Source organism: Phyllostomus hastatus, unplaced genomic scaffold (genome assembly GCF_019186645.2).
Source record: "Phyllostomus hastatus isolate PE091 unplaced genomic scaffold, TTU_PhHast_1.1 phas_scaffold_93, whole genome shotgun sequence".
In the NCBI taxonomy this organism is placed as follows: Eukaryota; Metazoa; Chordata; class Mammalia; order Chiroptera; family Phyllostomidae; genus Phyllostomus; species Phyllostomus hastatus.
In genome coordinates, this window is record NW_025334042.1 from 39513291 (window position 1) to 39529608 (window position 16318).

The 16318-nt window shown below is 35.4% G+C and overlaps 1 protein-coding gene across 1 annotated transcript in view; it reads right to left on the reverse strand.

The window, feature by feature from the left end:
- Nucleotides 1–6207: 6207 nt before the first annotated feature.
- LOC123812776 (solute carrier organic anion transporter family member 1B3-like) overlaps nucleotides 6208–16318 on the reverse strand; it is a 43628-nt gene continuing 33517 nt past the window's right edge. The window contains 5 exon segments of the mRNA XM_045829641.1: nucleotides 6208–6527; nucleotides 6530–6612; nucleotides 10089–10206; nucleotides 13079–13143; nucleotides 14108–14292. Coding sequence (XP_045685597.1) covers nucleotides 6400–6527; nucleotides 6530–6612; nucleotides 10089–10206; nucleotides 13079–13143; nucleotides 14108–14292 — 579 coding nt within the window. The 3' untranslated portion in view covers nucleotides 6208–6399.

The following is a 16318-nucleotide window of genomic DNA, read 5'->3' on the forward strand; positions in this document are numbered from 1 at the left end:
GTATGTTTCCTTAAGACTTGGGATGAAAATTACTTGCAGACTAGTATAGTATACACCTAATAATTTCCAACAAATTTACCACTACAAATTTGCCACTTGTTGTCATTCCAAATATCAGATGTATTTGTAAGATTATACCTTTCTTCCATCTTTATCATTTTTTTATTAAACTTATTTTACACTGGTTTTAAAATGCACTTTTCAACATATTTTTATTGAATGCTGGTGATGAGCCTGATCCATGTGGCCTTGATTTAGGAGTTTGATACACATCAATGGAAATAGAGGAAACATAAAAAAATTCTTTATTGTGTTGAGTGTGGTAAGTGCTCTGGAAGAATATTGCTTAGTGTATGTGGGATTATGAGTCTCACCCTCCTTAGTGGCATTATTTGTGATTTTCTTTATCAGCTCTTCAGGAGTTCATATAAATGAAAAGTTCATAAGAATATGAGAAATATTGCTAAGAGAGCATCACCAGAACTCTTCATGCACAGGCACTAGGGATAAATCTTTGGGTAAAAAACCTAGAGTCAACAAAACGAGACCTACTACAGGGTCTGGTCGAAGTAACGCCTGCTTGAGTGTGGTTCATAGGGTAATAATGTGGGTGTAATAATTTATAGTTTTAATTTGAACATTTTACCTAAAATGTTATATGGTGTGCCTGAGTGTGATTTTGTTATGTTACGGAATTACATGCTTATGATTTTGTAATAAAAGATTTTGTAAAAAAAAAAATAAGGGGGGATTGTTATTTGTGCCAGAACCTGTATACTTTAAAAACTTCCAGTGTTAAAAAAAATCAACTGAGAAGATAGAAGGAACTCAAGAGGAACAAAATAAAAACCTTGCCTGATGACTTGGGCCTATGGAATAAGTTGTCTTTGGAAAGTTATATTTCAGAATGATAGATTTGTTTACCAAATAGATAATTTAGTGGTTAGTGGAGAACTATTGACTAGCATCAGGTGACAGAAAGAAAGAGAGGCACTCTCAAAAAATTCAAAGGGTCTTAAAAAATCATAAAGTTAATTGGAATACTTCTTTCTTTTCACTGAAGGAGTCAAAGTGAGACTTCAGTTTCAGATCAGGCACACAGACTAGAAAAGTGTTGTACCCACACCCTTATAAAAAGAAAAAGCTGGATAAAATGCAAGTTACAAATTTTCTGGAACCCATCAGTGAAACAGGGTTATTGGGCAAACAGCTAACTGGAAATTTGGAGACAGACATGTTGCTGCTGGGAGGAACAGGATTTGAATCTTGAGTTACTTGGGGCAGAAGCCACCCAATGCCATTTAAGTCAGTAAGTCCCCCTTGGCTAACTCCTTTCTCTGCCTTGGTAATGGTAACTTGCATTTAGTTGGGAGAACTGCTAGAAAGTTATTTCTGGGTAACAGTGTGAAAGGAAGACCAAATTCGCGTAGAGAGCAAACACTAAATACAAGGTCTGCAGAAGAATTTGAAGGCCTGGGTGCACAGAGGATAATCATAGCAACAACAAACTCCAAACCCAGCCCTCCTCCTGATACAAACCTCATGCTATAGGCCCAGCAGAAGGGCAAATGGTGCTCATCTCTGTGTATAAAAAGTATTTATCTCAGTATCGATTGTGCTATACTCCAGTATGTTCTTCAACAAAATACTATGAGACATAAAAAGGCAATAAGAACAGTCTGGAAAAATGATCATCAGAACCAAACTCTGGATGTGAAACAGATTATCAGACATAATTATTGAACAAATAAGACCTTTCATAAACTGTGGCTTAAAAAAACCTCATTTTTTTGGACAAAGGTTTAAATGTATAGAATCATTATTGGAATATCAGGCACCTAAAAAGTGGTGAATAAACCAAAAGAGTTTTGATGTTTATAATCTGTTTTTTGTGGCTCTTCTCCTGCTCTCCAAGTATCCTGATGTTCTTCTCTCCATTTCTACTCCTATGAAAGGCTACTTGTTAAAAATGATTGGAATCTTACACTGTGACATGCTTGATCATATATATGATTTCAAAGGGAGAAACTTCTAATGGTGGAACTTGGTATCAAGTTTATCAGCAGAGGCTGGTGGGAGGTGAGAGGGGAGTCTGTGGGTTAACAGTCAGGGAAGCTCTATGGTGCTCCTGAAGTTGTTACCAAACAGACCCAGTTTTAATAGTTTTAATTTGGTGAGTATGCTTCCATTATAGGTTAAAAAGTTGCCATAGTGTCTACATTTGTGCAGTTTTTCTCAAGATGCATGTGAACAATATATTATTACCAAAAGGACCCCCTCTTTTTTCTCCAGGGGTCCCCCCATATTAGGTTCACTCTGCCTACCATCAGAAGAAAGACATCTCTCAATGCCAGAGATTGGTAAAAAGGAAACAAATTATTGGAGTAATGACTTAATGTCTTCATTAAATTACTAAAGTCCTTTAGAATACCCACAAACACACACAGTCTTTTCTTCTCCCCTTTGCCCAGTCTGCGGTACCATATCTCAGGACAAGAAGTAGAAGTCCATGATTCAGGCTCCTGACACCATCAGCCGTGTCGCTGCCATGATCTCCAGTGAGTCCAAAGCCATGTGGCACCTTCTCATGGCCCACCAGCAAGGGTCCTTTCACCCCTTCCAAGCCAAGTCTCGCCTGCTGCCTAAGCCACGTGGCAAAAGGGAGCACATCAGAGCCACGTGGTGATATTCGTCGGCTGCCTCATCTGGGTCTAAATCCCTGCGCCAATCTTCCTCTGCAGCCCCATTTCCGACTCCTCCCACAATCAGTTATACCTGCCAGCATTCCTGTATCCTTCCAGCTTCACTGGGTTGCTGTAACAAGTCCCAGCAGGCGTGGCCCCATGGCGTGGAGCCAATCATCTCCAAGCTGTCACGCAGACATTGTAACCAGGGGGAGTTGCTTCTCAGTTGCATCCTGGGTTGAAGTCACTCCCATCCCCCAGCTTCAAAGCACGGCCACAGCTGTTTAACATTATCTATAAAACCAGTTAAACCATTTAACTTACAGATAAGTTAAATGACCATGCTAGAGGTTAGTTGCAAAGCTGTTGCTATGGAAAACAGCTCTCAAAGGCCTTGCTCCATGTGGACCATCCCCCAGCTCAGACTGGTGGGGGTGAAGACATCATCTATATATTTTTCTCTAATATTTCCTGAACATCCTGAGTTCTGGACCTCACTATAAATCCCTATTTGGGGCCTCCCTCTTGGCTGCACCGTGTTACAGCTGTCTTGCTTGTGTTGTAATCATCTCATCAGGTTGACCCTTGAGTTCCAGGTGGTAAGCACAGTGTAGTTGAGGAAAGGTAGAAGTCACACAGAGGAATGTGACAATGGCCGCTGTCAAATTCGTAATGATTAATTTTCAATCATTTTGTTTTGGTAAAATCTCTAGAAATACATATGTTGAAATAAAAAGAAAAAGAGATTAGCATGGTCCCTGTGAATGAGAGACATAAACATTTTTATTCTATTACAGTATGTATTACAGTGTATATTATCATATGTTTACAGGCCTGTTTCTTCAGCTTATTTGTGGGAGCCCAAATGGCAAAGATTCTATTTCATAAATATTTTTATCTCCTGTACTTAGCCTGTATGGCAGCCAAAATATACTTTTTGACATTTAAAAATGTATATGTTTATTTTAAAATATTGAAGAAAATCTTCAGAATATCCAAAACCATCACTGCCCCATCCAATGATTTTAGTGCAGCTATTTTTATTCTTGCATGCTGTTCTGAGTTTTATTTATAGAACACATGTTTTAAGTGGCTAAGATTTTGAAATTTAATTATTCATTCACTCATTCAAAAATAATTGGTAAGGCACCAAGTGTGTTAGGCCCCAAGCTCTATGCTGGAAATAGAATAAGTAGATAAAATGAGTTCAGTTTCTGCCTTTCTGGAGTTGACGACTCTAGAGGAGACAGGTAGTTATCAAATAAACATAAGTAAGTGTAAAATTACCATTTTGATAAGTGCTAAGTTGCCATAAATATGATTGGGAGATTTTTAAGTAGCAAGAAATCAGAGACATTGAAGAAATGTGACTGAGCTTAGATCTCAAAGCTGAAAAGCAGTTAATTAAATGAAAAAAACCCTCAGCATTTCCAGAGGAAGAAACATCATGGTCACAAGCCCAACTGCATGGAAGCGTAGAGACTTCACTGTGTGCACTCAAGTCTTTCTTCTGGCAGGAAGGTGTACATCCATTAGATACTCAATTAATGTTTCATTTACAGATTTGATTTCTCCCTCAAAATATATAAGATTTCTTAGGTTTCTCCTTTAGTTTTTTCTCTAAATCATTTACTTCCTTTCACAATTTGCATCTTTGTTTTTTCTTCCATATTTTCACAGATTTTCAAATATAAGTTCATCATTGATTTGTTTTTTTTTGGTTATTGTCTTCTTTTAACCTTATCCAATATATATTTTAATTATATTCTTGCATTATTTTGATTCTTTGCAAGCTTTTTTATCTTATTCATGTATGTTGAATTTTTCTTTTTCCCCCTAAAATTTGTATTCATGTTTAATAAATGCCATTGATTTAAAGATTAATATTTATTCTGGATTCTTGGATTCTGAAGTTGATCAAATAATTTGAGGCATATATTTTAATGTTCCTTTCCCTCATTGTACATATCACATTTATAAAAATAAATGCATTCTTTGAATTCATATCATTTTAAATTATATAACATTTTATCATTTAATTCTGTTGTTCTTCCTCCTTCTAAAGTGTAAGTTTTATGGCTGTCCTTTGTTCTTATTTGTTATTATGTTTTACTTTTCTTGATAGATGTTTGACACTAAATTATTGAATACATATTTGAGATGTTGCTTTTATTTGCAGTATTTTAAAAATTGCTTCATAATTTCTCTTTATTTATACTGAGACAGGAGCCTACCAGACTTGTTACTTAGTAAGCTAGCAACGGAGTGGTTTTTGAAGTTTCTGTCTCTGTGATTAATGAATCTCTTCTTAGGTCTACAGCCTGGCACTAGGTTGATTATATAACTTCCAGGCTAGTTCCTAGATTCTAGCCAAGTTGTGTGAGTTAACTGTACTCAGGAATATCTCCCCCTACCCTACAGTTTGCTTTTCTGTATCTCTTTATCAAGGATTCTATATGGAGGTTTGTTTTTTTAAAAAGATGTCCAAGCTGTATCACAAATGCTTCAAATCAGAATCTCTAGGGTGGGTTTAAGATTGGGTTCTTTAAAAAAAAAGTTTCACAGGTGATTCTGGTGCCCCCAAATATTTCTTTTAACCTAGTGGGATAAACACTATGATTTCCAGCATTCACTATAATAACGCTGTTGGCACTAGCAATGTGATATTCTAATATTTGTTATCTTTATGTCCTTGTTCTACTTGTGGGGATGTGAAAGACGTCTCTTTGTGCATCAAAAACAAACCAATAAACACACAAAAAAATGATGTAATTTAGAGACAGCTCATAAATTATCTGGTGCAGACTCAACTTCTTCCAGAGAGCAGACAGATGAAATGACACATCTTTTATTATTTATTTATTACTTTTTAAAATTTTATTTTGTTAAGTATAGTTTTCTGCCATTTACTCCCACCCCAGCCCACTCCCCCATCCCTCCCCACCTCCTTACCGTTTCTACTCCCCCTTGTTTTTGTCCATGTGAAAGACACATCTTTTAAATAGGCTTTGCTTTTTCATGTTAATATCAGTTTTTCTTAATTTTTTTTCCATGAGCCCAAAATAAACAACACATTCTATAATATGTTGTTTGACAATCATAGCTTGCGAATTTTGTTTATCTCTATTTTCAGCAGTATTTTAATGGGAGGTTAGAAGAAGATGCACTGGGGTTGCTAGATAAAACTCAATTTTGAATTATAAATGAGTAAGGTCTGTGAAATATATGACTTAATACATGAATGACAGACATTGTGATAGCATAAATCCTCCATTGTACTAGACTTCAGGCTTGAGTAACACAATGCAAACTGTTTTTTTATGAAGATATTATGCTTTTCTCCTTATTTATGCTAACTTTCTCTCCTCATTTTTCACCTCTATCTATTCTTTTCTACTCACTGGTTTTATTGCTTTACATTACCCAAGCAAATGTTTTCTTCTATTATATACTGTTCACACTGGAAATGTGTGTGGATCATATATTCTAATCTTAACTACAAATACAGTCATATAATGATGAGTTTTCCCATTCATTTTCATTTATAGTTTGTTTCATTATTACAAATTCATAGGTAATTCATTGTCCCATCATGTGTAATGAGTGTGGGAATAGTCAGTAAAAGGACAAGAAAATGCTAAAAAATAATATCCTATTAAATTAGTACAGCATTGGTTGAAACACAGCAACAGAAGGCTTTTTTTCCCCCCTCCTTTTACATATAGGGTTCACTGCCTGCTCTGGCAGAAGGTATGGAATGTCCATCATTATTTAAGAATTCTAAGTTCACTTCATTCTCAGCTTTTCTTCCATTTTCTGATGCACTGGTATCTTTTTCTTGATTGATTTTTTCATAACATAAATAAATACAATATACAAAATAACTGTTGTAAATTTGAAGCATCCAATCAAGCCAAAGTAGTGTTTTCTGTGAAAAGAGAAGGTAAATTTTTATTTTTAATTGTGTGGAACAATTTGCAATGCTTCCCTCCAGTAGGCAGAAGACCTCAAAAGAAAAAAATGATGTTTGAAATTATACATGAAAATATTAAAGTAGCAATTCTGGTGATTTTTTATTGGAGCACAAAGAATTATTCATTATTTTACAAAGAATATTAAGCCATAGAAAGTAAGAGTAGTTAATAATCTACCCAAGTGTTCTCTATGAGGTACCATATTTTTTGGACCATAAAATGCACCTAGGTTTTAGAGGAGGAAAATAGCAAACAAAATTTTGAAGCAAAAAGTGTAAAATATTTAATAGCATAAATAACATAATATTTCACCAATGTAAATGTAAACAGAACTCAACAGCAGCATTAACAACCATTATTCCTCCCAAATTTGTGGGGGAAAAGTGCGTCTTATAGTCTGAAAAATACGGTAGGTATATTTGGAATGCTTAACTTTCTCAAAGCCAGATTTTATGTATAATGTGACAGATTATAAAGGAAATGAATTGACTGTGAGATAATCAAATTGAAACTGTTTAGATCGAACCAAGGGACAACATTTACCTTCTAGACTCAAGAAGCGCAAAATGCCCTGCAGTGCGGTCCACTGGGAATATTTCAGTGACCAACACACACGGTCTATTCCTGTGAGTCCCAACTTTGGCTGCACGTGAAAATCACCTGAAGAGATTTAAAATCTACTATGTCCAGGCCATACCCCTTGACCAATTAAATTAAAATGTCTAGAGGTGGGACACAGAAATTAATTTTTTTAAAGCTCCTCAGGAGATTACAATGAGCAAGAAAGATGGATGACCACTCACCTCATACATCAGGGAGCACTCACTGGCCTCATGACAGTGGAAACTAAGTGATGATAAGCTTTGTACAAACAATTTTTTTTAACAATTAAGGTTTAATTGAAGGTGAATGACATTAGTTATATAATTTTGACCTTTTTAAACTTAAGTTTATCAAAATTTCAGTAGGATCTTGTGGTGTAATGAATATGGTAAAAGCAATATTTTAAAAGTCTTCAGATATATTTGCTTCATGCTTGGGTTATATCAGGTATATGTTAGGATTTTCAAATATTCCATTGCTATTAAGAAAAATTAATGAGTTTCTGTTATGTGACTGTTATTGAGAAAATTTGAATGAGTTGTGTTTAAATTTAGGATTGATATCAATAAGCATGTCTATTTTTTTTGGATTAGGAATTGTTGATATTATATGTCTGTGCTAGATAAAAATCAATGAACAATTATCTGGTTACCCCCAAATAGTAAATCAAAAAAATCATGAGGTAACAATTTAACTTTCAGTTGTGTATTCACTGGTGAATGCACAGCTATTTTTAAGCAATTACTTTCCGAAGTACTTTAGGCAAAGAAGACAGCTGGCCAAAGGAAAAGTGACGAGGGCTGTGAGTGAGCTCCAAAGTTCGTAGAGTTATAAAGATGGTTAGTTATTCCCAGCTTGCTGGAATGGTGCAGACTTTAGGAAAGATCACATGGTTAGAATTACAAAGTATGTAGCTTTCTCAGATGGCCTTCTTTTACTTCGATATGCATTTCAGTGTCTGTCTTGTCTTTTTTTAGCTTGATAGCTCATTTCATTCTTTCCCTTCCCATTTTATTTTTAAACTTTATTTTTCTTTACACTATTACAGATGTGTCCTCCTTTGCCCTCTTCCACCCAGTTCTTGACACCCCTTTGCTTAGGCCGTCACCACACTGTTGTCTGTGGTTATGGGCCATACATATATGTTCTTTGGCAAGTCCCCTCACCTTCTTACATCCAGTACCTGCCCCATCCCCTCTGATGCTGTCAGTCATTGTAGAAAGCAGTATGCAGTTTCCTCAAAAAATTAAAAATGGACCTGCTTTTTGACCCAGCGATTCCACTTTTGGGAACATATCCTAAGAAACCTGTGATGCCGATTCAAAGGAATATATGAACACTATGTTCATAAAAGCATTATTTACAATAGCCAAGACCTGGAAACAGCCCAAGTACCTATCAGTAGATGAGTGGATAAAAAAGCTGTGGTACCTTTACACAATGGAATACTACATGGCAATATAAAGGAAGGAACTCTTACCTTTTGCAATAGCATGGATGGACCTGGAGAGTATTATGCTAAGGAAATAAGCTAGTCAGTGAAAGAGAAGTGCCATATTATCTCACTTATATGTGGAATCTAGTGAACAAAATAAACTGATGCACAAAATCCATTCTTTTTATTTTTTAATAATATCCTACTGTATGAATATATCCCAGTTTATTTATTTACCCACTGAAAGACACCTTGGTTGCTTCCATCTTTTGGCAATTATGAATAAAGCTGCTACAGATATACATGTGCAGGTTTTTGTGTGGACATTAGGCTTCCAGCTCATCTGGGTAAATAATGAGGAGCACAATTACTTGATTATACGATAAGCCTATGTTTAGCTTTGTAAGAAACTGTCCCACTGTTTTCTAACCTGGCTGCACCATTTTGCCTTCCCACCAGCACTGAACGAGAGTTCCTGTCATTCCACACCATTGCCAGCATTTGGTGGTATTTACCTTCAGATTTTAAGAGCTCTGTGTAAAGAGCTCTCTATAAAGAGCTCTTTAGGACATTTGCCTTGTGTCTGTGTTGTGAATAACAAATAACTTCTCCAGTTTATCTTTTGTCTTTGAACTTTGCTTAAGGTAAGTTTTGTGATACAGAATTTTTTAAATATTTTATTTTTTTCTACTATGGTTTTGGGGGTTTGGGTTCACACTTAGAAACATGTTCCTGCATGTTCTAATTATTTTAATTCCTAGAATTAAAATAATTTCTATCACCATTTCTTCTAATACTTGTATTTTTAAATTTTAAACTTATGTATTTGATTAATCAGCAGTTAATTTTTATTTAAAGTTAAGATATTATTGCTACAACTTTTTTTCTAGATGGCTACCTACTTGTTTCCTTATGAATAGAATAGTATAGATGTGATTGTTTCCTTTTTGTTCCCCACCGACCTACCACTAGGGCCTCAGTTGGTCATTTTGCATCTTCCGGGAGAAGCCAGAGGCCATTGAACAAAACTGTTGTTGATTGTTTGGAGAGGCTTTGGAAACAAAATGATTTAAGTAGAAACTCCAAATCTTTTTGTTATTAGCTGTGTGATTTTTGAACACATTATTCATTCTCTAAAAATTTTAGTTTTTTCATATTTAAATATTATTCATATTTTAACTTTTCATAAGAAAAAAGAAGACAAATTTTCCCCTTCTACAGTTTCTCTGAGTATTAAAATGAGGCATCAGATTGCCTGATATAGCACTGGGTACAGTTTATTAAATGACAGCTATAATTATTAATATTATTATACTGACAATGATATTTCATCCTTTAAGAATTAAAATCAACAAATTATTAATAGATTAATGAAGTATAATGACAACTTACCCATATAATTTGGAATTATATATCCTACAAGAACCTTGCTTCCCATGGCTGTTGATGGACCACTTCATGCACGCTCTATCAATCAGAGCCCCAAAGTATACAGGTGCTAGAATTCCTCCTGCAACATGGGAAGAGGTGTCAAGCCAAGGAAACCTTTCAAATATGATGGGGTGATATTCCACTTTGATCCAATTTGGGTTAAGTAAAAGTTAAAAAGTTTGGAGGACTCGTTCATTGTTTTGGCTTAATTCTACTCAAGAATCAAGGTAATCAGGAATCTCAAAGGGTAAAAGGGGTCAAAAATATGGTGACGGAAGAACTGACTATGGGTGGTGGGTCCACACTGCAATATATAGATCATGTATCATAAAAATATACACTTGAAACCTATATAATATTATTAACCAATGCCACCCCAATGCATTAATTAAAAAATAGAAAAGGGCCTTGGCTGGTATAGCTCAGTAGACTGAGCATGGGCCTGTGAAGCAAAGGGTGGCCAGTTCAATTCCCAGTCAGGGCACATGGCTGGGTTGTGGGCCAGGTCCCTATTAGGGGGCACATGAGAGGCAACCACACATTGATGTTTCTCTCCCTCTCTTTCTCCCTCTCTTCCCTTCTCTCTAAAAATAAATAAACAAAATCCTTAAGAAAATAAAATAAAATAAAAAAGGAATCTCAAAAGCTCAAACCACAAATGATAGCGCAGACATCTTTTTTCTGCCCTCACCTTGTCACCACACAAAAGAACACTATTTATATGCCTGTATGCTCTGTCCTTCTTATAATGACAAATAACTTAAGCCTGATTGATGAAAAGGAGAATGCTGTTAGTAAAACATGAACATTATATTGGTTCATGTGCAATATTTTTTTTTAGTGAAGAGAGCTGGAAGAGTGGGAATAGACATGACTTCACAAGGAAATGAAAAAGCTCTCAACTGCTGCCAAGGCAAGAGATTTTTTCAGCTCTATTTTTAAGAAAATTAAAAGGTAAGTGCCAACACTAAGACTTCCTCCCCAAAGAAGCATGGGCCAAGCCTCACAGAATGCTAGGCTCTTGGCAGGCTGTCCTTTCTTGGCTCAGAGCTCCACGTCCACCTTCTGGGTGTCACCGCAGCCCAGTGTGCATTTTCTCTCCATTGAAGGGGTGTATTTTTAACACTTCCTGAAACAGACTTGGCTGTCCAAGTCACAGTCTGTGGTGCTGAATTTTTATTGTAATGCTGCCTGCCTAGGCCTCCTGTGGTCTGTTCCTAACCTAATTTTTATTTGCAATTTATGATTTTATACTTGAGTCTCTTCAGGAACATGTGTGCTGCCTTATAGCAGAAGTACACACCTACTTTTACTGCTATTTTAATAAACTCTGAGATTGACTCCTAATTCTAAACATTGGTAATTTGACCCAAAATTTAGGGACATGCTCATTTGGACTAAACTTAATGAATTAAATGTTTAGGCAACAAAGGTGGTCTTAAATCATTATTGGAATTTTAAAATTTGAAATAACTTGTTTTCCAAATACTGTTTTCAGTCTAACATATGCTATAGATCTCCCAAAATTTATGCATATATTGTTTCAAGACAATTGCTTTTGAACTGAAAGTTTGGTAGTCAGCATGCACTTTTCCTGTAGAAACAGACAGGTTCCATTGTGTCATGCATTGGACATATCAAAACAGGATGCTCACAACTAGGAAGACAAAATTCCTTTTTTCTATTTTATATTACTAGAGGAACTTCCTTTATTCTCAGTCTTATGTCAGCATAACAAAAGGGAGTACTGGCCCCCAGATTCTGTGTTCATCTGCTCACTTCTATGCTCTAGATTCTCAGAGTAAGGCATCTCCATTGGATCTGGAAAGAGGGAGCTGCTGGGATGGACAGAGACTGTGAGATTAGAGTAGCAGAGAAGAGAAAGCTGGGGAGGGAACTGTAATGGAATCCTGCAGCACCTTTTTTTTTCCTCCTCTCCCAGCCCCATTCTATTTCCTTTTTACCTTTGAGGATCTGTGGCCCTCCCCCAAATATACTTCTTGCACAATTTGCCCATTTTAATTTGTCCACAATGTTATGCTTCTGTCTTTTGCTTGCAGGGGTCCCAGGGATTGACCCCTCCCACTTCCCTTTCCTTCTGTCACAAGCAATTGCCTCCAGGCCATGACCAGCCTTCTACCCCAACCCCTAGATGAGTGGTGCCCTTTTCCCACTTCCCAGGAGTTAGCATATAATGTTAATAGGTTTTACACAGAGGCATGTGCTGGAGTTAAACTGGAAGTTGTTAAGCTAACAGGAATCTGTGCGGTCTATAAGGTAAATGGTAAATGGTATGCTAATTACTTCATTTGAATATTTAGAAATAGGCTTTTAACCTCAAGTGTCTATAGCCTTAGTCTTTAATAACTACAGCAAAAAAGTCGATTTCCTCAGCTTTCATTCAAAACACTCCCTTATTCCAAGATGTTCAATTCTTTTAGTTCTCACTTCCTCTTGCATTTTTCACTTCTGATAAAATTTAGCTGCTCCAGTTAGAGAACCAGGGAGTGGGGAGTGGGGCAGCAAAGTCCATTTCTGTTGTTTTGCACAGTGTCAGCCTGACCAGATTCCCAGGGCCCCAGCTGTTTGGGGCATTACCCCTTCAGTGTAAAAGGAAGGCCCTTTACTCTGCCTATGGGAAGAAATATTCCTAAATCTGAAAGGAAGAATCAATTTTGCAGACCACCTATCTCTTGTAGAAAGAGTGTGAAACAAATATGATGATTCTTTTTTCTAGTTGAATATGGACTTGACCTAGAATTAACAATCAAATTCTCTTTTAGTTCACAGTTTTCCTCTGTCTCTTATTTGTTATTGACCACAACAATACAAATGAGTTTAACTAATATTTTTTTACTGTTTTTTTAAAGTGAAATTAACTACACCCAGTCTTTGAGCATGGATGTGAAAATTTATATGTCCCAAATTTATAATTTGTCTATTTATCATACCTAGTGTTCGTATAGTCAGTGAATGGAAACCCACCGCAAGGGATTTGAGTTCAGGTTGAACATTTCTGAAATAAAATAAAGGCAAAAAGAATCATTAAACATCTTTAAAATGCCAAACTGAGTGCAACAGTACAACATTTCTGTGTCATTGGTCTTTGGGGTTGAATAAAAACCTTCTAGTAAACAATTGGCTTTATTGAAAGTTCTATTTTCGGTTGTTTTAAAAGGATAAGATCTGAATGATAATAATTATTACTTTCCCTTATTTAATGAGTTACCATTTCAGGATAAAATACAGTATTTCAGAATAAAATACCTCCTTTATTTCATCCTCTATCCTTCATTTCAGCATCAATGATAATTTGTAATTGTGTATTTATTTTTAAGCTTATTTGTCTTATGTCAGTCATCCTTGCTATACTTGAAATTGAATGGGAATGGATATTTTATCTGTTATATTCATCATGGGATATTCTTCATCAGGTAAGGTCTAAATATTAGTTTAATGAGTGAAGAAAGGAACAGATTTTGGTCATATATTTTTTTCTTGTCTGAGAAGGTATTTGAGAGACTAGGTTAAAATCCATTCTAAGGGTGGATTAAAAGCTTTGCAATACTATAGACCTTATATCATACAATTTGGTTCCCAAATATTTTCTTTGAATAGATCAATAGGTAGTTCACTTTGACAGGCTCATCAGGATGTAAGGTATTTCAAAATTAGAAGTTCTTTTAGAGTCACAATAGAGATTCTTTAAGGATTAAGGTGATTTTCAATTAGTCTGTTTTAATATTCTTAGTAAGAAGAGCAAGTATAGAATTTATATTTTGTCATGTAAGAACCAGAGGTGAGTTATTATTAATTATGTTATTGAAGCATCAAAATAATTATAAGAAAATGCATTTTTAAAACATTAAAATGTAACAAAATATGAATTTGGGTTCCAAATATATTGTGGAAAAAATGTATGTTTTGGGTGTGCTTATAGTCTTATATACATAAAAAAGCTTTTAAAAAGTGATACTCACTTAAAAACCATCATGATACTTGAGGCGGTTCCCAATGATGTGGTAAAAGAACTCAGGATCTGCACTGCCATATAAATATAAAATTTTCGTGTACACTGATCATCTTTTGGGCATATACCCAGTTTTACTGAGATGTTTTTGTTCTGGAAACCAGTTGCTTCCACACAACTACAGTTATAAAATTCCTACAAAACAGTTTTTGAGATATTACAGAATATATTTGTACAATATGACTGATCTATAAATACAGTCCATTATTTTTAAGAAGTCTCATTCATTCAAGCTAAAATATTTACAGTTTATGAAGAAACTATTCTAAAAATACAGTTGCTTGATAGTTGAAAAGCAAAATACTTTACTGGATTCCTTTCTACAAAACAAAATGTAATTTACCATTAACATTTAATTCATCCCCGCTTTAAAAAATAGTAAAGAATAAAATAAATTAATGTCTGAAACTGTGTATAATTTTCTCATTAATGTAAATTCTTTTACTATTTTTCTCCTGCTCACTTTTATTATCCATAACACACCTACTTACTCTCTTCAACAATCTCTACTAAGTATCAGGGACATTCTTTGAGGAGGGATTATCCAGGGAATCCAGAAAATACAGTAATTTGGGAGAGGCCAAAAGTCTGGGACTAGAGCCACCCACTGGAATGGGGCAGAGTCCAGGGGAAAATGGGCCAGACCTTGGCCAGCCAACACCAAGTCTAAGAGCATAATGACAGATTAGAGAATAGATGATATTATTACCAGAGAAGGTAAACCTAACAGATTACCCTAATAGTTTGAGGGCAGGGGGATAAAACTTAGGAACAAATGATGTTAGAGATTTAATTTGGCAGGCACTTTATATATAGACAGGCAGCTTCAGTAATTGTTTCTGAGTCTAAGCTAAACTAAAGTTTAAGAGAAGTCTAAACCTATTAGTGCTAAAGGCTAATTACTGAAGGAAAAATGGAGGAAGAATTTGAAGCCATACTTATCTGACAATCAAGCTTTATTTTTTTTTACAAGGAATAATGTGGAAAAACCCTGTATGTAGCAAGCCTACTGGCCAATAAAATCAAACTTATATATAAAGAATCATATTTTGAATAATTAAGAATAATTCATTTTTAAGGATTTTGGTAAAACAATTCCACAGTAGTCTCAAAATGTATAGTCATTGACAATATTAAGAAGGTAATGTCACTATACTAACCAGAGCTCTGGATGCTAACATCATGTCTCAGGCATCACTAATAGGCAAAGTGAGACCATAGATTAAATGGGGCACTTTCAGTGTGATGTGGGGTTTAAAGATGGTCCGTGTGCCACATTTTGCAAATTTATGGCCCCATTTCAAAAATACTAGGTGCTTTATTTTTTAAAAAATGTCATTACCCTTCAATAATATGATTAATAGAACTATGGGCAAGAAAAGGATGAAAAAAGTTTGAAAATCAAAGGCAGAAAGCAATAATTATAGCTGATATTGCCAATGTTGGTTCTAGAAAAAAAGGGCCCAGGAAATGACCCTCCTACTTTGTGAGAAATTCAGTGAATTGGAGGTAAAGTAGAGAACACCCTACTTGATCCCCAACTCTTGGGAATTACCCAAGGTAATTTGCATGGAAGCAGGTATTTTGCATGGAAGCAGGTATTTTGAGTGCAGAAGTACATGGAATTTCTATGTGAGATGCTAGCACTAGGTTAGCTGAATACCAGGTTAACTTGGGTAGAATTGCCAACTTTGGGGAAATGAAATTTGGAAGGCTAGAGTTGGACAGTCAAGTGAGTATGAAGCTTTGATTACTTTCTTTGAAAGACAAAAGTGTAGTGAGGCTAGAGAAAAACTTGTCAGAATCTATATGCAAAATTACATACAGTTTTCCTGGAAAAGCAGGGAGTGTTGACAAGGAGGTGGCTCAGGACTTCCTCCTAACTGCTGAAGGGTATAAGGTACCTCCAACTTAATTAAAATCATATCCTTTCATCAAATGAGGGGTTTTTATTTTTATTTTTGTTGTTTTTTTATTTCTAAGTATTTATAATACTGTGAATACTACAGCTATTCAAAAAAGTAATCCCTACAAGAATATAACGAGACACATAGAACAAGGATGAGACATCTTTAGCCAGCAGCGCTAGTCCAGGCCGTAAACCTTTACCAATCCATTACATACTGCTTTTCTAGAGTATCTTGTGGTGCAGTAATTTGTA